This window comes from Drosophila sulfurigaster, chromosome 2R, assembly GCF_023558435.1.
Source record: "Drosophila sulfurigaster albostrigata strain 15112-1811.04 chromosome 2R, ASM2355843v2, whole genome shotgun sequence".
NCBI classification, from domain to species: domain Eukaryota; kingdom Metazoa; phylum Arthropoda; class Insecta; order Diptera; family Drosophilidae; genus Drosophila; species Drosophila sulfurigaster.
The window spans coordinates 17485156-17510563 of record NC_084882.1 but is presented as its reverse complement, the minus strand read 5'-3'; the positions used below and the strand labels follow the sequence as shown (position 1 = coordinate 17510563).

Genomic DNA, 25408 nt, shown 5'->3' with positions numbered 1-25408 from the left:
TTGATTAGTTGATGAAGTCTCAAGGCCTATCACTATTTATAACCACTTTTACTCTTTGTTTAATCAATTACTTCATCGAGTTGTATTCATGGTCGACCATCAACTTTTAATATGCAACTTTTACTAATACTTTGTGGAAAATATTTATGAACTTTACTGGACAGACAAGTGGGAGTATGAGAGCATTTAAGTATCTGATTGAATGCATATGCGTGTATTAAGTGCTAAATAACGCATCCATTAAGCGTAAATTGAATCTGTATCTATGTAGTGCGTTGGTATCTGTGAGTTCGGTTCATTGGAGAGGGAACGTTGAGTTTTGTGGCCTGTCATTTTACAGCAAATCAATGATCCGCCCAGTGGGACGTGAAATTTTATTAGCGCAAAATGATTTCATGTGCCAAATATTTGGTAAAATTGGCGCTGACCGCTTGCGTACAGCAATCGCTCGATGACCAGATGACCAGACCGGAGGACAGGCGGACAGGAGGAGGCTGTCCCAAATGGTTTGGCTTGGTTAATGGCCGCGCACAGTCTGAGGTCTGACTTTTACGATGGCAGCCGGACGGCATTAACGGGGGCGTATACGCAATACGCAATCTGTATGCGAGCGTGCGAGTGTGTTCGCTATGGCTGGCTGTTGTCATGCTGGCCACGCGTTCAGTTGGGCTTTAAGTGCACTTTGTCTTTAATCTGGCGCCATTGCGTGCAGTTAATGTGCTTATCGATGATGGCCGCTGATGACGATTACAGTAACGATTACGATGATGACAATGAACATGAAAATGAAAATGTCGATTAAATGTGTTTCAACTTCCTTGTTATTTGTGCTTGCAGGCATTTGGTACAACAGCGACCGAGACCATCGCGATTGGGTACGCATTGCAGGACGATAGTATCCATTGTACCCTGTCAAAGGGTTGAGACCATCATCGCTGCGCAAATCGTCCTTCTCCAGCAGCAGCAGCATCAACAACGCTTGTCCCCCGCCGCCGCCCACGCCGCATCAGCACCAATTGACCGCCAGCAGCAGCAGCAGCATCGTCAATTCCAGCTCCAGCAAGCACCAGCAACATCAACATTCGCCACATCATTCATATCAGCAGCAACACCAACACCAACAGCAGCAGCAGCAGCATAGACGCAACAGCAGCTCTAGCACCAACCATACTGAAGGAGGCTGTAGCTTGGCCACCAAACCTGTTATCAATTTGCTTGGCAATCAACTGCAGGTCAACTACTTTGAGTTTCCGCCCACCAGCAGCAACATCAGCAGCAGCGCACACGGAAAAGCGAACAGCACACGCAGTGGCAACCCGCTGGTGTTGTTGGGCAATCGTTGTGCCACCGCCACCGCTTCCACGCCCTCGCTTAATTGCAATTGCAACGGCAATAGTCCGAGCTATAGCTCTGCGGTTGCCAAAGCGGCTGCTTCAACAGCTTGTGCAGTTCTTGCCACGTGCCACGTGGCCAACAACAGCTCCAGCCCCACCGCAAACTTCAGTCGTAACCAACAACAGCAGCAGCAACAACAACAACAGCAGCAACAACTTCAGTCGACCACAGACAGCGACAGCATGGGTCGACGTGAGATTAAACGTTCCAATACCAGCGGCTCCACCTCCAGATCCTATGACAGCGGCAGCGGTAAGTAAACTCTGCGTTCATAACTAGGCAACGTTTTTCTTCGCACACACACACACTGAACACGATTTATACTAGACGCAATTAAGCCGATGCTAGTGGGCGTGGCCTTGGCGTAATCGCCTTACAAGAGCCGAGAGCGTAGGTCAGTAAATACCATAACAAGTGACATTAGGCTGGCAAATTAACTTGGCCCAGATTTGTGCCTCAACTTGTCGCCGACTGTCTGCAGACGTATTATGTGGCGGCTTACAACAAAAGCTCGAAACTCGCCAGAGGGGGGAATGGGAATGAAAGTGGAAGTGGAAGTGGAAGTGGGCAATGAAGTCAAGTTGAAAAAGATGAAAAATATTGGACAAAACAAACTGATAAGTATTTGACATCAAACAAAACTAAGGCGAAGAAAGGTAGATAGTATTGTTTGACTGTCAGATACGTGGTAGTGATTTTGGTAATTTTTTATAGATATAGGTAAAGTAAATCAGTTATTTGGAATGCTTAGCTTTGGAAAAAAAAATCTTATAAAATGATATAAATATTGAGACGTTAAGAATATTCTACAAAATATTCCCATATAAATAATGTGCATAATTCTTCGCTACTTAATTTTTGACGAAATTTGATTAAACGATATAAATATTGACATACAATTTTAAGCAAAAGTTTTAATACACTCACCGATCTATGACTGATGCAGTGGGATTCCTACTCACAAGTAAAACATCTGTATAACATATGTTAAAAATTAGCTTTTAATTAATAATTAAAAAAAAGGGTGTTATACTTTAAGAATATTATACCAAATATTTCCATATTACATATATGTATACATCTTCGCTATCCAACCTTTGACTAATTTTATTTTTTTAGGCCATCAGTTTTGCAAGAAATATTTCATACATCACTATAACTATTATTGATGGTAATTTAAGGATAAAAATCGTTAATAATTTTGTATTTATTAAGAATTATATATAATCAATAGTCGCATTAACTATGAAACTTTTGACAAATTTCTTTTATCCATGTAAATATTGCCTTCACAATTTAAAGCAATTTCTTGAATAGACTCATATAAATATTTGTATTAAATATGATTAATAAAATTCTAGGAAATATTCGCATATGTATATGAAATATGTAAGAACCTATGCATTGGCAATGAGACTTTTGACTGAAATCCTTTAGTCCTTTTAATATTGCCATCAAGTTTGAAATCAGTATTTCACCTATACAAAACAGTTGTGTCTGATAGTAAAATTAAATATGTATACTTACTCAAACATTTCCGTACTTACTCAAGGAATCACAACAAAGTATTCATACCCTTTTAATCCATCACTGACAGGTATAATAAAGACATACTTTGTTAAGTTGACAGCAGAGCAGAACTTTGTAATTTATGAAACTTGGCACAAAATATACGAGTATATGTGGTATTAACATATGTATAAACACGCTATGTTAAGCTATGCTAAACTGTATCATCTATAAGCGAGTATGCGGGAAAGTCAGTCGACGACTAGCTGTGTTTCTTCTTGTATGTGAATTAGGAAAAGGTCAAAGCCAAATGGTCAGCAGCACTCTCTGTGTGGTTGGCTTAATTATAATTGCGGCCAGACAGCAAGCAGTAATGTGAGACAGTGTTAAAAGCAACTCGAGTCGTTGTGTGTGAGGGTGTGTGTGTGTGTTTGTCAATCACTAAGAGCAGGTTGAGAGTATCTCAGAGATGCTGTTCTCACAGTTCAGATGCTGGAAACAATCGTACAACGATGCCAAATTAGAGAGACTGCAGCAGAGATGCGAGGCTCGATGGCAGGCGCTACCCTCCTCGTAGCTCGGCTCCTCGGGATACACGAGGACGTCTGTAATGAAACAAAGCAATTGATTTACTTTGACATGGACATCCATCATGGCCAGTCAACGTTGGTTGGCTTACCCTGGCGATACGCGGGCGCTGGACGGGGGCGAGAGGAGAGCGCAGAAGCTGCAATTAAAATGCGCCGACTTGTTAACTTTTGTGGCGTGGACAAGTGTGTTGCTCTACAGGTGTGTGTGTGTTTGTGATGTGTATGTGTGTGAGTGAGTGTGAATATTTGTATCGTATTACAACAAGAACAGTTATTAGCCAGCTATCGGATTGCCTTTAATTGTCTGCAATTGAAATGCATTTTGGCCAGACAATAGAAGACTGCAACAGTTGAAAGCTGGTCAACTGATTGAGTGGGCGTAATTAATCTCTAACTATAACTGTAACTGTAATTGTAATTGTAATTGCAATTGATGTGTAATCCTAGACCAAACCAATAACATGTAAAAGCCATTAACCAAGTAACAGCTACAGATTTGTTAAGTTTACCATTTGCCAATTAAACCCGATTTGTTTAGTAATTGAAAGAGAATTGCAGTTAAAAAAGACAAATTTGTAAATTCTTTATTTGTGTTTTGGGTTTTAAGTGTTTTAGACCTAAGCTTAGAGAATAAATTAAATAGGTAGATTTCCTGTATGTAGCGAAAATCCCAAAAATACTTTCACGGCGCACACACAGCCAATCGAACCAAGCGAAAATCTCGATTATTTATTGGCGTAGGGATGGAGGACCGGTTGAAAAGGATCTCGTTAATGAGGCAATCGCACCATCGCGCACATTGTCCGCACAGGGATTGACGCCCCAAAAGGCGCCGTGACAGCCAAATTCCTCAAAGCAATTATAGTGGATATCACTGTTGCCCTGCGAACAACAGTTGACAATGGCCCAGACACAGCTTGACACCCTCGGTGTGGTTCTTCTCGTCGCTGATGGTGCGGATGTCGTCGGCCTATTTGCGGCTGTCAAATATTAAGCAACAATAGAGAGAGAGATAGAGAGGGAGAAAGAAAGAGAGAGAGAGACACAGAGAGAAAGCGTTTTGGTTAGCAGTTACTCAATGAGACAAAGCAGGGGTATTTGTTATGCCACAAAATGAATGAATTTCGAATGCAAGTGAATGATCAAGTATGAGACGAGTTGAAGGGAGCTAAATTTACCTGGACGTCTTTGTGGGCTGGGCTCCCAGCTAGGCGGTTGCTCCACTAAAAAGCACATAAAATAATTGAGTTTAATTTGAGTATTGAGTTTAAGAGAATGTCGTCTAACCTGGTGACTCTGGTGGGGACTGGAAGCCACCAAAAGGAGGGCGAGTTGTTGGCGTTTGCCAATTGCTTGAGCTTGGCCTGGGAGTGTCTGCTGCTGGCCTGGGTTGATTGAATACCGAGAAGTCGGCATTGGCAGGATTTGAGTCATGGAACAAAGAGTTTTCATCGGGTTCGCCTAGACGTGTGCCAATATCGGTGGGCATGCTGGGTTTTGTGGGCTTTGCTTGCCATGGAGGTTGCTTGCCACGATATTTAGGTTTCTTGCCCTCTACCTGATTACTGCAAATGACAGAGATAAGCAATGAAATTCAAGCCATTTCCATAAACAACTTTCTAAACTAACCGTTGGTATTGAGTTGGTGGCGCAACTGGCAGATAATATGATCCGGGAGGGGAGATATGTTGATAGGGCTGGACATAGTAGTTGTTTCTGTTGTAGTTGTAGTACGCTTGACGACGCTGACGACTGTGATACTTCTTGGGATACTTCTGGAGAGTCTCCTGCTTGGAGGGCTCCAACAGCGAGGCGGCCTCAAAGTTATCGGCACCAGAGTCGTCGGCATCGTCCACAAAGATTGGTGTCTCGGGCAGCACATCGAAGCGTATCTTCTCTGCGGTGCTGTAATGATGGCGCATGCGCTTCAGTTGCTTGTATTTCCTTGTAGGTTTCGCCTTGGTTTCACTCTGGGTGGGATCTGCACAGGGAATGCACAAGTTCAGCAAGCATGTTTCAGTTTCACAACGAGTATTAAACTTACCATAATCCTCGTTGACAAAGTCCTCTTTGTACATAACAATAGGATGATCCTCAGTCATCACGCCATTGACGAGCTTCACTCGATGCAACTGCTCACGAAAATACTTGTTGTATAATCGATGGTGTTAACATAACATGTTATCCTGCACTTACCTCCACGTTATCCACATCCGGCGGAAGCGATGCAATATCAGACTCATTGTCCGACTCCACCGCAGTTCGACACTCGGTTTGGGACACAAACAGCAGCAGCAGCGTCAATAGCAGTGCCGGAAGTGCAAGGCCACCGATTGTTCGTCTCGTTTCGTTCATATCCTTGAATTGAATTTGTTGTTCTCTCTGCAAACAACGATTCATCATTAGTCAACTTGAAGCTCAATCTCAATTACTTAAATCCAAAAAACCCAACAACAATACAGACTAAGATTCAGACCCATGTCCAGATCCCCAAAACAAAAAACAAAAAAAATAAACAAAAACGAAACCAATTCATCCCAACAACAAGCAATCCGACGTCAAACTTTTCGAGCTGTAAATTTTGTTGCGGTTCTGTTTTGGCTTTTGGCCAGGCTCGAAAGTTTGCGTTTGACTTGAAGGAGTCGAGGTTTATTTTAAATTAGACATCAAGTTTAGTGCAATTTTTCTTTAGGGTGCCACGCTGCATGTTTTTGTGTGCTGCGGCGAACTTTCGAATTACTTTCACTCTGACATCTGTTTTGTTTTGGGTTTTGCTAAGGTTCTGGTAACTAGCCTTGGCTTTGAATGTGGCCAAAGCTAGTTGACACTTTAAATTGCGGCTTACAACTTTACTGCAATTCACACACACAAAATCTACATTACTTATATTAAGCTCACTTTGATATTGTGAAAGTCACCAAATGTGCTTTCGATCTTTCCACTTCGGAATGCAATTGTAAACTGAACAATTGCTTGCGAGTACATCTGAATTTAAAGAACACTCAATGTGCGCAACACTCACGCCTAAATATATTCCCAGACTCAAGCCAATGTGTCGTATGAGTGTGCCTAATGCTTGAACTCGTACGTCATCAAAAATGTGTTCTGATAAGGCAACGCTAAGCAAATTTAGTTGATGAGGACTCTTGGAGAACCTTTTTATATTTCTTAAATATATTGTTAAATTTAACTTATGATTGACGAGCTGATTCTACAGAATTTCAATTCTTATCGCGCAAAGATTAAATTTGCTCTGACTAAGAAGTCAGAGCGGGTTGACTCATACAGACCTTCTGGTTATCGACTAGGCAAATATTTATTAGAGCACATTTTGCTTATTGACAACATGAGGTAACAATTGAATACATGTCAGGAAACATGTGCGAATCTGTTTGATGTGTTGCCAACAAAATACACATTAAAATGTTATTCACAAAAAAATCATTCGTAATTATTTCCAGAAATTTCCTTGGAAAACCAATAAAAACGTATTTTGTGTTCTCTAGAAAAACTGGCGCCATTTTTATGCTGTTTTTGTTTTGGCGTTTGTCCAGACTAAACCACGGCAAAAAAGCATGAAAAAAGGGCGAATGGAAGACGACGACAACCAATTAGTGTTAATAAAGCATTCAATTTCAAGCCGTAATTCAATTTGCGGTAATCCGAGCATCCGAACAATGCGACCAAAGGATGCGCTACATTAATTGACCGCAAAACGGACAAAAGGACTAAGGGGAAGGGTTGTGAGATGAAAGAGATTCTATTTTCAATTTGTTGGCTTTCTTTAAGACTGCAAACTGTAGGGAAAACTTGGTAATTTTTAAACTATTTCTTGTTAATTTAAATCTGAGCAAGAATGCTTAAATGAAATGCTAAACACTTTGTCGGCTGAACGATGGGAAAATACTCTATGTGGTTTCTTTTTTTAATTATCGATCAAATTTTCCAAGCACGTATTTATAACATTCTGACGAATAGCAAAAGAGTTGCTTTCCCTTTAAATTGTACTTTAAAAAATGCTGTTTATATGTGCCCTCATTTAAATATTCATTACGTCATAAAAATGCAATCTCTATTGTATTTCTTAAGATTCGAAAATGTAATCCTCTTTTCAATAATTATTATAAAGAGAAATCAGTTAGATTTATAAAAGTACTGATTTTACATATCCTTTTTTCAATATTTATAAGAGAGAGAAAAAAGTAAATTGTAGTTTCAAAAAGAGATTGAATATACCCTCTTTTCCATATTTATTAGCATATGAAAATGTAATCCTTAAACTATGTAATTAAACCATTAGAACTGTTGCCATAAAAATATGCACTTCCTGATCGAAACCAAATAAAATTGATTGCAAAATTGTTTTGCAATTTGTAGTGTGAGTTTTGCTAGCCACAATAACAGGCAATTTACTGTTGGGTGTGTGTGTGTGTGTGTGTGTGGATAGGCTTGGCAAACTCATAACAGTTTATGTGGAAGCCCTGAAATGTGAAAGGCAGCTGCTCAACTGCTGCACTTTTGGCCAACGGAAGTTGTTAGTTTGTCATGGGAATTGAGTCAATTTGGCAAGTGAAGCTTTTGTATGACCAAAAAAGAAACTGACAAGCTGTAGCAACAGCTGCTGTCGTTCTCACCAGCCTTTGCCACATAATTTGAGTAAATTAAAAATTGATATACAAATTAAAGCATTGGTGATTACAGCGTAAAAACAAATTATCGCATTACAAATACACTTTGCAATGCGAGCCAATTGGCATAAATATTTAAATTTCAATTTCTACATATGCTCAAATGAAAATTTTTTTGCATTTATTCGTGCAATTAATCGAATCGTAATTGCTTTTATTTGGCATACCAAAAATTGATTATATTTTGATTTTTGTTCGGTGCGTTTTCCCGCAGCTTTTCCAATTGTGAATTAATTTATTTTTGATTATAAATTAATTGAATTCGTTGACAGACAGTTAACATATGAAAAAAATGTAAAAATAATATCTGCAAATACAAACATATATTTTTTTATTCAAACTGGCAAAGGAGCAACGTTACACGAACGAACGAGTGGAAAAACTATTTATGGAAGAGCCTTCGACACAATTGTGGTCAATACAGTTTTGCAACTTAAGTGATTATTTTACAGGCAGCGGGGGAGTCTACTCAATTGAGTGGCTAAATGGGTGAAAGGAGCTGCTCGACTGCCAAAAGGTGAAACGAAATTTAATAAGCGCACAACAACAAAGTTGCCAACAACGTGGCAGACACATGCTCCCGTCATGTCCTGTGGCATGCAGCACGGGCGACGATTAGAAAGTTTTTCCTTTCATTTTTCGTGTCAGCAAAAGTCCTGACGAGGCGAGCAGCAGTTTTCCGTTAATGCAACCATTTAGCTGGCAAACTGTTTTAGATTTCACTAAGAGCAGCTGAGACCGAGTCACAAATGGCACAAAATGGAAACGGAGGCTGTCGATGATGAGGCCGAGTGTCCAGTCAGGCGTAGCCTGATGACGACGATGACGATAATCGCACACAGTCTGTGTACATAAACGAGCTCGGTCAGCATGGCCAGCAGAAGCATTGTCAACCGGGGTCGGGTCAGTACTTGTGCATCTGGCGGCCTTAAAGGTGACGTTGGCACATTGTAACGGCAGCTCGGTTTGGCTCGGTTCGCGGCTGTCAAACTACTATTTGTCCAGCTGAGCAAACAGGCAAACAGGAAATGTCGATCAGCAGGCACAAGTAACGACGACAGAAACGACGTCAGCTGTTAATTGCAATATGGAAATTGCGTAGAAAAAGAAGCAAAGAACGTGCACGCTCTGCTCATCAATGTCGCCAAGAGGAATTCATTTGAAAAAGTGATTAAACGCAAACATACACAGTGGGGCCATGCAGCGCGGTAAGAACGAAGCAAATTGCTACCAGAGCATTATATTTTTAAATTTGTTTGGCCATTAAGTCTGACGATGCCGTTGCCCAAAATGAAAAGCAAAGTTGCAAAATCTAATAACGTACAGAACAGAGAACAGAGAACAGAGATTCTGTTGGCCGGTTTAACGTTAAGCTACAAAATGAGCGTGACATGAATTTGAAAGCCGTTTTCCCATATTAAGTGGCTTATGCCATAATGTGAGGATATGCATGCATATACAATATTCTGCAATATACAATATTCTCTTGTATCCTTGTGTCCTTGTGTTGTTTGTTCCGTGCTCTATTCAAGCGTCAAAGTGTCATCCCATCAACTGCTCACGTAGCAGCAAAATCACCAGCAACTCAACACAACAGCAACAGGAACTGGCAATGTCAATGCAACTGAATGCAAATCCTGTCCGATATCTCGGCTGCTTGTTGCATCATTGTGCGGCGCATTTGACCATCATCCGATGGCCCATCGGGTAATTAGAAGTTTTTCAGATCGTCCCAATCAATGAGCATGTCAGGCCCACAGAACACTGTAATTAAGATGTCATACTGTTGTTGTTGGTGTTGTTGCATTCTGCATTTGGCTTTTGGCAGTTGGCACTCGGTAGTCCGCATTTTGTATTGCTCCATGACAACGCCTAATGGGATTGGTGCAATGGTGCGTATGCGTAATATGGCCAGCACATGTAGTGCCAGGCATGCTGTAAAGTTTCCCTAATCTTAATCCGCAATAGCACTTTGTTAGTGTATTTCGGCATCGGTTTGTCTGCTTTTTCGTGTTTAAATTATGCACGTTGCCTTTTTTTTGTGGTTGTTGTTGTTTCAATTGTTGCTTGTGCGATTTTGATCTGACTACGAGGTTGGACCTCAGGCCAAATACTGCCAACTTTTCTTATTATTGTTAAAAATGAATTTTATGTAGCGCACACTCGCACACACACACACACACACATACACACAGACACCCTCATACAGAAGCACACTCATAAAAGTTTACTTTGTGCTTGGAAAGTGGGGCAAAAGTAAAACAATACCAAAAACAAATATACATTTGTGTTATGTGCAGGGGGAGCATTGGACTTCTCTCTCTCTCTCGCTCTTTTTGTCTGTGGTGGAATGTGCATAATAATAACAATAGTGGCAACAATGCCGTGGCCGACTATGAGTTTCAATCCAAAGACGGATGATATACACAACTCGGAGCGTTAGCATCGTGATGCTTTGTAGCAATCAACAGATTACCTTGAATATATTTTCTTCGGTTAAAAATAGTGTGAAGATTAAAAATCGACTTCTATCAGAAAGTTATATTGAAAAAGGTTATTTCTACAATAATGGCCAACACATACAAAATTTTACTTATAAGTAGAGATCAACAGTTATAAAATACTACTTATAAATGCAACAAACTCGTTGTCAATTGCAGAATAAATTACTTGAGCTTTAATAGCATCAATTAAAATGTTTAAATCGCTACGATGTAAATTTAAATTAGTTTTCAAATTTGGGAATAATCAACACCAATCAACAGATTGCCTTGGATATACTTTCTTTAGTATAAAATTATTTTCAGATTTAAAAAATACTTACTGAATAAGTACTGTTGACTAATCCTATTACCGCAACAGTGGTCATTGTTAATAAACAGTGATTAGCACATATAAAATACTACTAATAAATTCAGATCAACAGTTATAAAATACTAGTTATAAATGCCACAAACGAGTTTTGCAATTGCAAACAAAAATTACTTCAGCTTCAGAAGCTTTTATTAAAATGTGTAAATTGCGTAATTGCATTACGTTTTTTGCAGGGTTGCCTATCAAATGAATGAAACTAATTACGCAATAAATTACCTAATTATATTTAAAATTTTTGCTATTTTATAGAACTATTTTTTAAACATTATGAAGATATTGCAGTGCAACAAATATTTTTGGTTGCCTGACAAATGAAATCTTCTATTTATTTATGATAAATTATAATTTTATTGGTTGCAACTTATCGACTTATGAACAGAATTGATTCAATTTTTAATACTTTTTATTGGATCGCCCAACAAACTAATACAACTAATTATGTCATTACCAAACAGCAAATTATATTTTATAATTTTCCAATTTTTGATTTTCTGTACACAATTTATTAAACAACGTTTTTACAAATTAGTTTGTTGGGTTGTTTAACAAATTAAGGCGACGAATAATGCCATGAGCACATGACAAATTATATTTGAATAATTCAACCTTTAAAATGACATTTTCAAATTAGCTGGAAGCCATAGTTTTTGTTATCAAATGAATTCTAATTTGTTGGGCACTTGAATAATCCCAGAAGAGGAAGCAATCTAATTAGCTAAAAACTATTTCATGTCTGACTTATTCCTTTTCGCAATGAATTCAACAGTGTCAAATATGAGAAAAGAGTAAAGTGGAAAGCAAGCAACAAGAGGTATAGCAAGAAGTGGCAGAGTGGTAAGTGCAACAACTGCAACTAGGTCTGTGGCAACTGCTACAAGTGGCTGTCAAAGTGGTGCAGTCGACAAGGAGGAGCTTTGTGACAAGACAGAGCTACCACAAATGCCACTTTGGCCAGGACGGCATCTTCTAATTGCAAAAGTTGTGCCCTACTAGGGTTTGCAAATTATATGCACTCAGCGGGACAGAAACTAGAGAGAAGTAGCTAGAGAAAGAGAGAGAGAGAGAGAGAGAGAGAGAGAGAGAGAGAGAGAGACACGAAGAGGTGCAAAAGATGCAAATGCTCTAAGACCACAATGGGAAAAAAGGGAAAGGGAGAGGCAGACTGAGCTCTTCTCAGCTGCGGGCAGTTTGAAGTGGTTCCACGAGGCAAACACGAAATATTTTATTAGTTTGCATTTGCTTATGGAAAGAAGAGAAAAGCAGAGAGCAGAGAGTAGAGAATTGAGACTGAGATGTCTTTAAGCACGCCCAATTGGCCTAATAGTCGTCATCGCCATCGTCATCGTCATCGCTGTTGTAAGTCGTAAGTAGTTGTTGTTCACGTCGACATGAACTTGGCCAAACAAATGACTGTTTTATTTACTCAGATTTGGCTTTGGCAAGAGCTGATTTTGGTCCAAGTGGTAGCCAGCTTAATGGCCATCAAATGGTCATTTTCATACAGTCGCATTTTGCATTGTGAGCAGCAGGAGCACGAGCCAAATTAATGCCGAAGATGTTTCCTGTGGAGTGAGACCTTAGGAAATCAGAGAGTGAAGAGCAGCAGCAACAGCAGCAGCAGCGGACCGCAGAGCAACCGAGCAACCGCCAAACGAGCGACGCACAATTGACAGCTAAATTGTCTGTCAATTTGTCTCGCTGCCTGAATGCGTTGACTCCACTTCCCTCTGTCCCTTGTCTCCTCTTCTGTTGCGTGTGTGTGCCTTGGTGCTTGTTTAGTTTGCACAAGTTGACAGCTGGTTGTCGAGAGTCCTTGTTGTTGGTGGCTTTGTTGCCTTGCGGTTGTCACTGTGCTGCGTCAATATTAGCGCAACATGAGCGAAAAATTGTTGTTAGAATTGTAATTATTGTCTGTATATCGATATTGTTGTTGCTGGCGCTCTTGCCACACACTCACACACACTAACACACACACACACACAGCATGCATCTGTCAAACTGCGGATCCAATTGGGCGTCTGTCGGCTTTATTGTTGTTGTGGTTGCTGTTCCTTATCTCATTTTTTTTCTTTCTTTTTTGCTACAATGTATTTTGCCTTTGTATGAAGGACAATCAGGCGTGTGTTGGGGAGTCAAATTTGGGCTCAACTAAGGTTAAACCAAAACTCACAAGGCTGAGATCTCACACTGGGGACTCTAATTTAGCTGGTGGCAGGCGCCAGGAATAGCTTCGACGAGTCCTTTTCGTGTCCTTTCGCCTCGTTTCGTTTTCGACTCGTCTCGTTTGGTTTGGATGCTGCCGCACTCATCTATTTGTGCTGCCTGCTGGGGCACACACACACACACACGCACTAATATACACACCACAACACACACACACGCACACGCACATGTGCTTGTGTGTTTATGTTTGCTCAAATGCGGCGGCAGTTGCCTGAATAATGCAAAGTAGTAGTAGCATCAAATGACAGCAGCAAAAGTGACTTAAAGTTTTAATGAAAATGCCGAGCTCAGACAAATATACACACACTGACACACAGCACACACATACACACACACACACAAGGAGTTCTCCCTCGAGTGCCACACACACTGAAGAACACTTACATCAAATATTAAGTGACGATATAGCATTGGCCCGGAGTGCACATTAAATTTACTCAAAAAAAGACGAAACGCAGCCACTTGTATTGAATTTCATGCGACGTTTGCATTGAAAATTGACTTGTGAAAACCTGCACATAATAATCTAATTTATTGCCCTAATTCAATTGAAGTGTCGAACATGTTGCGCATACGCCCCATTGCACACAAGTTGGTAGTAAAACTTTAGCTGTAATTAAGGCAAAAAAATTGTAGAACATCATTCTTCAGACAGAGTAAAAGAACACGATGTCGTTCGGCTTGTGGTCGACTTTGCCAGCTGAGCTGCATTAGAGAACATTGTGTACAAATGAAATGCAGTGTCCGGGCTGTCAATATGTCAAGATGCCACAAACTGTGTAAGCCTAACTAATGCTGAGGTCGTAACTTTAATATGACACAGCCAGTTCTATCTAGAGGCCAACAGGTTGATGACAAGTCATCGAACTAATTTACATTATAATTGAGTTCCATGTATATCATCATTTTGTGTATTTTCAATACAATGAACTGCTCTCAACAATATTTACTCAGCTTTGGCATAACAAAAGTGCCACAAATCGCAATCCCACGCTCTAATTGAAGCACTTGTTTGTCATTCGCGCCACTGTGAAAGCTGCACAGTGTCGCCTGACTAATCCGCTAGATTGTCACCTACAGGTTACAAATTTCACACATTTCACACACTCACGCGCATTCATTCACATTTCCCCAGTCGCGATGAAAAATAAACGATGCATTCATAAATCAGTTTTGTGGCCAACAAGTATTTATCATCATCATCATCGTCATCGTCATCGTCAACACGAGTGCAGTTTGCATTTTGAGTTCAATTGTTTGCAGCACGAAGTCAATAAATCAAAAAGGTGCCTGATGATTGACACGCCTTTTTTAGAGGGAAAGAGGCGTGACTCGGTTCGACTGTTTGAATGCCTGACTACGCGCAATGTCGCCAAATGCGGTCAATTAGTGAAACAAAAGGGGCTCCAACGTGAACTAATTAAAACACGCTGAGCAAACACTCCCCCGGCTTGTCACATAAAATAAACTAACAGCGAGTCTGACTCAGAGTGTGCGAGGTGTAGGAGGTGTAGGAGGCGTGAAAGGAAGAAGCAGAAAGGGAGGGAGCAACTAATAGGGAAAGTGGAATAAGCACGTGCGACTAGGATTTGTGAGGCGTCGTCACATTCGTACGCTCATTTAGTTTGCTGATTGATGAGAATTAGCAGAGAATGCCTGGCTGATAAGAGGGGAGAAGAGGCAGGGGTTGCCCCTGAAAAGGGGTTGTGGGTCACGCACACGCCCTTGGCATACACAAATACAAAAGCTAAACGAAATATTGCGCATACGCTCAGTGGGCTGATTAATACTTGTAATAAAAGGCAAGCAGGTGAAAGCGTTGACTTCAGCCAAAAGAAATAAGAATGAAGAATTTACGTTAATAATATGCACACAGCTGATGATGACAAAAGATGATGTGTGTGTTATTCATCAAGCAGACGCCGTCGACTTTCTTATGCCATATGCTGTTGATCAAACATTACCTCATGCCTTATGATCTCATACATAGTAGCATTGGCTACATTCAAATTGCTTAAGCTCCAAGTAATTTCCGTGCCATTGTGCAATGGCCGTGACCAAAATAAATACACTGCTTAGCTGTTGAGATCCCCAAATCGCATTGACTAGAATTTTTAGCGGATGTATCTGTTACACTCGTGTGAGTTGCAGACCACATTATATGGGTGGGGGGAGTTGGTTGTACTATAATTGAACTCAATTTGCGCTCACAATACTTTAATTTTAATTGGACGATAGCCAGCTTAATTGCACACACACATTCAAACATACATATACACTCAATTTGTGGCTGCCACATGTGCACTAATGCGCTGCAATTAAGTAGTTTTCGCATTTCGCCATTTCCCTTATGCCACCCAAACAATCGATTAGAAGTGACACGCCGAAAGCATCGATTATGCTCGTAAAATGGCATTTTAATTAAATGCATGTGAGTCGAGTGCAATCGAGTGTTCGTGACATCAGCTGTGGCATAAGCTAAGAAAGAAGTAGCTCAATCAAATGGAACTCGTTCTCGATTGTTTACGATTGTTTTTATCTGCCATTTATATATGTGCAATTAAGAAAAATAAGCAGAACTTGTTAATGCTATCATAATTGCTAGGATTTATGGTCAGTCATGGTAATGTAAAGATTATTTCTAGTATACTAGAAATATGACGTCAATGAAGTTTCCCACTCTTAGTTAAATGACGAGCCTCTGTTTCTTATTCTGTTATTTCCCATAATATGATCTCAGCACACAAATGATGCATAAGCCTTGCGTAAAATTACAAATGCAAAAAGATTCAATCAAGTAAGGTAGCTAACAGACGCGCTGCTGTTAGTTTGTCAATTGATTGCTGTAACCACTGCTATTATTTTGAATTATTGCCAATACATGTCTGCGGTTTAAACACGTGTCGGTGGCGGCTTTCTTTGTGCACAATTCCGCCGACGAGAGAGAGATTATTACGATTGTGTGTGTGTGTGTGAGCAGTGAGCAGCAGCTGCTGCATGTGACAATAAATTTCAGCATAAAAAAATTCACGGACTGAAAATTCCATTTTGAGGTTTGGCTTAAAATAAACGAAACGAAACAAAACGAAACAGATATGTAGATATTTATTGGCATGTAGGTAGAGTATGTATTTCTCATGACTGAATGATGAATAAGCCGTAGAAACCCAAATCGTAAATATTTGCCTTCAAGACGCGTTTCGCGATGCGTCACTTAACAGTAACAAAAGAGAGAGAGAGGGAGAGAGAAAGAGAGAGAAACGAAGAAAGAGAAGCAATGTGACTGTAGAGTACTCGTGCTTAAATAAAAGTGAAAACGTATAAACAATAAAAGCATACGTCAATGTGGAAACTGTAAACAAGCAAAATAAAAAAACGAAAGAAAAAAAAAACGAACGCAGCTCGGCAGATAATTTGGCATAATCTAAAGTCGCGTAGGCCAATAAAAAGCGTTATGTTAATAGCTTGCTTGAACTTGAAGAGGCCGCAGACACACTCACACACACACTCGCATACGCACACTTAGCTATCAAAATGTACACAAGAGCACTCGACAACAACAATATCAACAACGAAAAAACCGCATACACGTGCAGTGCCTTAATTATTCGTATAACAAAAACCAAACAAATGAAAACAAAACAAAAATTTGTATAACGAAAAGTTGGCGCCCGTTTTCGTTGTATCTTTAAGATACATTTGTATATTTATTCGACTCACAGACACGAGTACTTTTTGGATACACTGCAGACATTCAGCTTCAGCTTCAAAATCAGACTAAATGCGAAGACTCAACACTGCTGAAGACACTGGAGACAAGTTGCGTTTGGGGTTTGCGATGTGATGTCGATGTGTTTGTGAGAATGCTTGATACATTTTTTGTTGTATTGTATTTGTAGGTTGCGACTGAAAACAATGCTCACTTCTTTTCCATACCCTGCGAGCAAATAGCAAAATATGGGGTATATTGAATGTGAATTATCCAAAGAGACTCGGAAGCCTCAAAGAAAACAGAAACTCAACAATGAAGAATATTTCTGCTTATATAATTTGAATCTTAAACTTGGTTGCCATTCACACATACAGATTTCACTCTTCAAGTTGGTTCTTACTTCAGCATTAAATGATGAAAACAGACTTCTGCAGAGTGAACTGAGACCACTAGCGATTCATAATATATTTATGATTGTGTATAACTCTTACACAACTTTAGATGTCAACTTAAATACGTTCATACTTGAGCAGAGTATAAAACGTATACTTAAATTACACTTCGGCAAGGTTATTATTATAAGCAATTTATCAAAAGAGACTCGAAGAACTGCGGGAAATAAATAACATTTAAGAGTTATTGTATATTAGATAACTCTTAGATCTTTTTTTTATACTTTGACTTAAAAATATTTGTTCACACTTCAGCAAAGCTATTGGCATTAAATTATAAATAGAGACTCGCAGTGTTGCTAAAAGTAAGATAACAATGGAGACAGCAATTCTTGAATTCTCTGAACGTAATTTAAGACCTTAACTTAAAGTAGTTAATTTATACTTGAACGGCGTTGTTAAAAGTAATTTATCAAAAGAGAACAGCGAGAAATAAATCACATTCAAGATTCATTGTATATTACCGATTGTATATACATAACTCTTTGATCATTTTTTTTCTTACTTCAACTTAAAAATCAAGTTCACACTTGAGAAAAGTTATTGAGATTAAATTATCAAAAGAGACTCGTTGCTAAAAATAAGATAACAATAGAGACAGCAATTCTTGAATTCTGTGAACGTAATTTAAGACCTTAACTTTAAGTTGTTAATTTAAACTTGAGCAGCGTTAATTGCATTCTGCTTCAACAGGGTATCTGCTTGCTTCAGCATCATTTAACCAGTGCACAGTTACTCTTTAATTTTTGTTGTTGGTTTTTTTGTTTGCTGTTTTTTCGCCTCTGTGTGTGTTTTGCCAAATTAGCAACAACCGGTTTACACTGGTTGCCATCGAGGTATGTACTAAGCAAGGGCGCGGAAGTTGCTTATGCGGGGAGAGTGAGGGGCGGGGTGCAAAAGGGCCAGAGCTGAGCAGTGCAGAGCAGCAAAGCGAAAGGTAAACAAAAGCCGCTCCGCTCATTAGTCGACGTTGTCGGCGGAGGCAAGCGAATCGCTGAATCGCTGTGAGAATGGAGCACGTTTTGTGTCAAATATTTACAGTACATACTTCATATCGACAAAAGCGACTTGAGCTTGGGATTGAGGAGAGTGGAGAGTGGAGTGAAGTGAAGGCTTTTGGGTGCAGTCAAGTTCGAGTACTCGGCACACTCTTAACAAATTATGCGAGCGACAAACAAGGCCGCAAGAGCGCAAAAAAAGATAGAGAGGGAGGAAAGAAAGAGAGAATGAGAGGGAGCAGACTATCAGTGTCAAAATGATAGCATAACAAAAACAATTCACGTACTTAATACACTTGCAAAAGGTGCAAACACAAACAAGTGTTGTGAACAGCTCACTCGACATCGCATATCGCATGTCGTACATCGTATATCGTTAATCGTCTATCGTAGTTATATTGCATACTTGCACGTGTGCTCGATTTGCATTTCTGATGCACAGCACCCTTAGCTCCCATAACTGAGTGTAATTAAGTATGTATATACTTAGTATTTATAGATATCACAAGTATATGGCAGTAGTACAAGCAATAAGTATTTGGTCTCTCAAACTGGTCCAGATTCGCACATTGACTGTGCGACGAGAAACGAGTTTTACAAGCGACACCAGTTTCCTTGGGTTTTTAATAAAAACTTTTTTTTTATCGATAATGTCATTACCAACTGTGTTTGTCGTCGCTTACGTTTTTTTTTTCCATTGATTGTTTGGTGCCCCTGCAAAATGCGTCTTAATTCACAAATGCACAACTATACCGTTAGACATCGAGGGAACTATTCATTTTAAGAGTGATTTGATGAATATTATGAATCAAAATCTGCCCCAACTCATCTGGGTAAATATTAGATAGCTTTCTGACGACAAAACTTTTAGAATTTTGCTACTCATGCATATCTTTTGGCTTTACCCAGTTAATGATAAAAACCATGATAAGTCCAAAACCAAAACGAATTCAAATGGCGCAAGGATCGACTGCAAAAATTGTTCAAAGAAGCGTATTATTGTATTTACGCAAATAAAGATCCGCAAATACTAGAAATTTACGCAAAGAATTTACTTGGTTATTTATTTTTGTCTGTCTGTTCCTCTAAACAAAACATTTGCTTTAATCTTGACACACATTGGAAAATTTTATGTTTATTAAAATGCATTCTTCATTTAATTAGCGCACATTTTCAGACAGATTTAATGAGCAAAAATATTGAAAAATCCATTGCAAAAAACAAGTTTTTTTTAAATGCATTTTCTGTATACTTCTGTTAGCCGAATTTATTGAAAATTGAGACAGCAATAATTGCCAAAAAGTAATTTATTTAATAGCTTTGATGAGTCGAAAGCAAAAATTAATTGAAATTCTTGTATTTTCTCAGAATTAAGATTTACATTCCTTAAACCATTTTTTGGCAGCATTATTTGTCAATGTGACGTCTGTCTGTGACACATTTTGTGAGTAAGCATTTAAAAAACATGTACTTTTTTGTTGGCTAGCTTTTCTGTCGAAAAGTGAATTCATATGGTCAACATATGGAATAGCGCAAAACAAATACGAGTAGATAAAAAAAGAGGGAAAATTGCATTAAATTATGCAAGTCAGCAGAAATCGTGCGCAACAATTACAAACATGGATCACTTGCAGCTTTTTTAAATGGAAATATTGTGGCATATTGCCAATATGAAGAAGAGTTCAAATAGCGACAGCTGTTGTCGTCGTCGGCCAATGACCAGCAGAAGGTTAAAAAGTTCTAACTTGGTAATGTTGAGTATAATTAAAATATAAAAAAAAGAGACTGCTTTTGGATAATTTATAATGATGCTATAGCATTTGCCGCTGCGTCAGCGATTTAAACATAGATATTATCTGGTTTCCAGATACAAATCGTGTATGGTAATCGCGATCATAAAACTCACCTTGTTTGGTAACTCCAATGAGAATTTATATAGACGAGAGTATTCTAGTGCGTTCTCTGCTCTTCGATCTCACTCTCTTTTATCGTTCTCTTTAGTTCGCTCTTCGCTGTTGGCAGTGTGTTAAATTTGAAAATATTGTTTAATTAAAACTTTTTGTGGCAAATGAACTCAATAAAAACGCACGATCGAGTTGCGAATGCGAATGCTTAGCGAATTTTCTGTACACCCGAATGACACTTTACGAGCATTTCCTATATATATATATAATGTATAAATGTATAGCTATATAGTCGCTTATATAAGTTCGTTTTTCCTGATGTTAAGTTCACTTTATGCTGCCGCTGTCTTTGTGCTTCGTTGTCATATTATTCTATACGTATTTCGTTCGTGTTTCGCTCACTTCTGTACGCCGGGCCGTCGTGTTGCTGGCTGTTTGATTTTTTACTAAAGACTGAAAAGATCTCCCATGTGTAGGAATATATAATTATATTTGCGAGCTTAAACACTTTTTGTACAATCGTCAGTGGGAGCATGAGCGCTCGACTGCTTCTCTCGCTCGCTCTCTCTCTAGCTCTTTATCTTTCTGTTTCGTCTCTTCACAATTGTATTCCCATAAAAATTGATTCTTACTTGACGCGAGGATTCCCAACATCCAAAGTTCACATTGCTCATTGATTAAATGGTTTTTCTGATCTCAAGACTATTCGAAATTGCATATCACGAGTACTTTGCAATTTTTTAATAGCAACATTCAGACGCCCGCTATATGTAGAAGTTCTTTGTCCCCACGATGACTCACTATAACATTCCCTTTTTAGATTGCACTCTGTACTCATTATGTGCATCCGCACAGCTGCATTGGCCATTATTAAATGCATACTCATCATCATAGAATTATAAAAGAATTATTTGTTTGTCATAAGCTACAAAAATTCCTAGTTTTCAAACACAATTAGCGCGCTCTTCGATTCAGTCTTCAACGCTTGCGAATCTTCCTCGACTAATTTACAGCGTTTTTTTATTTTACTCATTTTCGCAGACTTCACACCAAGGTTACGAAACGGGTAGGTCACGTTTTACGTGAACTTGAATAGATTGCCATTAAACGATGTCATGATGAATGCTAATTACCGCTTACACATTTAATAACACACAGATACTCTAAAGTTTTCCCATTTATTAATACAAAGTATTTGTGGCATGCGAAAAAATAACTGAGCCTCAGGCCACAATCCGACAGCCATTTATAGTATCTCTTTTTTTTTTAATTTATTTAATGAAATATTTTTTGTAATTCTTCGACATTCAATCTGCTGGCACTTGAGTTAAAAATGTTTATCTTGAAAACAAATAATGTACATTGTTTCATCAATGAAATCTTCAAGTGTGAAGGAATTACTCATAGCTTAAAATACATTAACTCATGTATGTCAAGTGGTGCTGTTTCAGTAGCTCTCTACATTGTATTCTCAATAAACTTGTTTGTCTTCTTTGTTATTTAAAATATACATTTTTTAAATTGCCCAGCACTTTAATTTAAAAAGCTACAAAAAGAAGAAATGAAATGAAATGCAAAAAAGAGTAGGATAAAGAATAGAATACCAAATGGTAAGCTTTTCAGCAAAGCAAATGATAAAAAAAATAAAGTAGTTCATTCGCATTATAAATAAATTGACAACTTGTTTTGCCTTCTGGGCATTTATGCTTGGTTGCCGCTTAAAACAAAACCAAACATAACATTATAAATAAATGTTTATATTCTAGGTTTAAATAAATGTGAGCAACATTTATAGTATTTTTAAAGCCAAAACAATAAACACAAGTAATCAGCATGCATTTAAAATGTAAATGTGTTATATAAATAGTATTTTTAACCATACGAAACTCTTATCAAATGGCTTTAGAATGATTACACACCAGAAATTAGCCATCAGCTAATGAAAACATCTGTTGGGCCTATTTAGTTTTGTTGCTGCCTGTGGCACAACGCTTAGAGGTGTGACACCGCATGTTTGATATCCCGGGTTCGAGTCCGCGCAGGGTTAGGTCGCGAGAAACAAACAAACAACAATTGATAAAATGCATTTATTTTTAAACGAATTTAAATGCGACTCATTCTAGGCATAATAGTTCGACTCCTCCCATAGACGAACAATTTCCGCATGAATCGCAGATTAAAGTGGGTTAATGCGCGTGTCTACTGACATTTGCATAATGAATGACAGTGTTTCGTGTAATTTCCGTACATATTATTTTAATTGATGCAAACGATAATTGTAATATCTGCCAGTACTTATTTATTTATATACTTTTTTTGTTATTTTTAGCCACCACAAATTTTGTGGGCAAATTCACGCAGAGCGTGCGTCGAATCGTGCAGGATGTAAAAGACGAGGGTGCACCCAGTGGCATGACCCGTGATGAGGTAATTGAAACCAATGAACGTCTACGTTCGCTACGCCTGCGCCTCGAGGAGTCCTACGATACGGTGAAAAAAGGCGCTGATCAATCTGATGAACAAGTACGGCGACTCGAAGAGCCATCGCAACATATTTCAACGCTATCCCATGCTCAAGCTAATGATAAAGGTGCGTCGCAAATACATGCAACACAAAACAATACCTAACACAAACTCAATTTACAGGAAGTCATACGCCTGGAGACTCAGTACTGGACATTGGTGGACATACCGCGTCAGGAGAAACAGGAAACCGTGCCGTCGTATGTCATGCGAGCCTGTTCCATTATGGAGAAGACGCAAAAGTCGGGCGAGGGCGTGAAGACGTCGGCCAAGCTGGCAGACGAGGCTGCCGAGCGCAGGGAGCGCATGGAGCGCTTGGAACGTAAGTCATAAGCAAAAAGACAGCTGATGCGGTCAGCTGATAGCTAGGAGAATAATTAACCAGCATCCTTTCTCCACAACGCAGACATGACAACGGCACAAATCGAGCACGAGAACACACAGCTGATTAATGATTTGTATCGTTTGCTGAAAAAGTATCTGGGCTTGCGGCATTTGATACGCGTGCTAAAGGTGAGCAGAAAGTAGGAGGCAAAGGCGGGCCAAACAATGGGCTTCAGAGCTTGCTTGACCTCATGGGGAAACTTTTTGACATGTCTCTATGTTTTGTGTCCGTTGCGTTTCCTTTACTCTTTGCAGGAAGAGTACGGCAGCTCAAAGATGTATCCGATATTTCCACGATACACAATGCTCAAGGACATGATAAAGGGCATTATGCACGACCCCGACTACATGGAGGTGTGTCACGAAACGCTGGCCAACTCCAACTGAGCCGAGGCCTCCGGAAATGGCAGGCGTCGCATGAGTGTCATTTGAGAGGCCCACACATAAGCAGAAACGAAAAGCAAATAAACCAAACAACAACAACAACAACAGTAACAACAACAACAGCATCAGCAAACAAACAACTACAACAGCAGCTCATCCTGCCATGTGTTCTCGCACACAACACAAAAATGTGGGCAGGATGCGAGTTGAGTGTGCTGATTTCACATGCGACTTTCAGTTATTCCAGCTAAATGTTAAGCTGCTTTTTTTTAAAAAGCATTCAATGATGTGTTCCGGGTGAGCGATACTAACCTTTTTGAATAGTTAGATACAAATCTTTAGATAATTTTCGCCAACTCACAAAGGCAACGCAACTAAGCAAACTCAACTCAACTCAACTAAACTCAGACTCAAACTCAAACTCAAATTAAACACCCATCTACTAAACTAAACACGCAAAGCCCCCACCACAGAACAGTGAAATACTGACAACAAACAACAAATGAAACTATAATCTATAACTATGTATAACTGCAGAACTATTTACTACATTAGCGAAAGATACAGATACAATTTGGTACATAGCCATAAGAAACCGACAAACAAAAGAAACGCATTTATTTTAATGACCTTTTGAGATGAATATAGAGAATGAACAAAAAGCACAAAAACAAATACAAACTATAACTGAAAATTCAAGGAAAATGCTAAACTAAATAAAACTGAAATCTTTATGTAATTTTTTAATACAAAACAAACTCAATACACTTATGTTTTGTGTTCTAGACAGCGTTATTCCATTTCGAGAAAAAAACAAAATATTAAAAAAAAAAACTATTATATATACTTAAATATATACATTACTTATATAGTTAGACAATATCAGGGAAATGTTCCCATAATTAAAATGAATGAAACACTAAATCAAATTTCTTGACACTTTTTGACGGAAACACCAAGTTTATTGCGGAAATAGTTATTTATATACTTACTTATATTCGAAAAGTGAATAAATGTGTAACTCAGGATCATATGTTATGGTTCCTTAACACTCCCGCAACTCTCACACACTAGAACAAAAACTACTTTACAAAACCACAAAAGAAATACCAAATGCTTTAAATGTGTAATTTTATATAATTATAATTAGCCAAACAGCTTTAAGTCCTATGCAATTTGTTATGATAAATAAATCCTCTCCAAGGCCCCTAACCCCATTCCTAATCCCCCACTCGACCCACAAATGTTGCTGCTTTATTGTATGAGTAAATGTATATGTTATAGCTTTAGTGAGAACTAATAATCAAATAAGAGAAACACAATGCAAAACACTTTTATACGAGACCAATGACAAAAAAACCAAAACAAAACAAAACAAAACAAAAACAAAAACTATACGAGCTTACAGCATTTTAGGGGACAAAGAAAAACTTATCAACTAATTTCAATTTAATTTCACGTTAGCGCCTCGAATACTATTGATAGATAACTATGTTTTCATAACTCAAGTGACATGTTAGCTCAATGAAATTAAGTAATTTGAATAGGAGAATTAAATGAACTCGCAATGCCATAAGACAACAATATATCAAGACACTCGCAACAACAAATAATGAATACTAACTATAATATTGACACCCACCCACCGAATTTGGGCCTGCTCTAACACTGACCAACAAAAAGCAGAGTAGAGCTTGTTACCAATTCACACACTGACAATGCCAAAGACCACACAGACACACACAAATGTTGATGAACTAACTCACTTCACT

The 25408-nt window shown here is 38.7% G+C and overlaps 2 protein-coding genes across 5 annotated transcripts; one reads left to right on the top strand and one right to left on the bottom strand.

The window, feature by feature from the left end:
• Positions 1-730: 730 nt before the first annotated feature.
• LOC133836718 (myb-like protein AA) lies at positions 731-24706 on the top strand. The gene is given in 7 exon segments (XM_062267310.1): positions 731-752; positions 838-1647; positions 22675-22838; positions 22840-22935; positions 22992-23190; positions 23275-23381; positions 23508-24706. Coding segments are annotated over 7 exon segments (1530 nt in total). The 3' UTR covers positions 23640-24706.
• On the bottom strand, positions 3030-20808 carry LOC133838612 (uncharacterized). 4 transcript variants are annotated; one of them, XM_062269770.1, is made up of 8 exons: positions 6393-6537; positions 5691-5876; positions 5539-5626; positions 5124-5475; positions 4782-5059; positions 4673-4717; positions 3584-3631; positions 3030-3509 (listed from the first exon to the last, which is right to left on the bottom strand). In XM_062269770.1, the coding sequence occupies exons 1-8, from the start codon at positions 6477-6479 to the stop codon at positions 3346-3348; spliced, it is 1248 nt and encodes a 415-aa protein (XP_062125754.1). In that variant the 5' UTR covers positions 6480-6537; the 3' UTR covers positions 3030-3345. The 4 variants fall into 4 exon arrangements, with proteins under 4 accessions (XP_062125754.1, XP_062125755.1, XP_062125756.1 ...); XM_062269771.1 differs by lacking the exons at positions 3030-3509; positions 3584-3631; positions 6393-6537 and adding exons at positions 4053-4474; positions 20348-20453; positions 20748-20808; XM_062269772.1 differs by lacking the exons at positions 3030-3509; positions 3584-3631; positions 6393-6537 and adding exons at positions 4053-4474; positions 17000-17068.
• Positions 24707-25408: the final 702 nt, after the last annotated feature.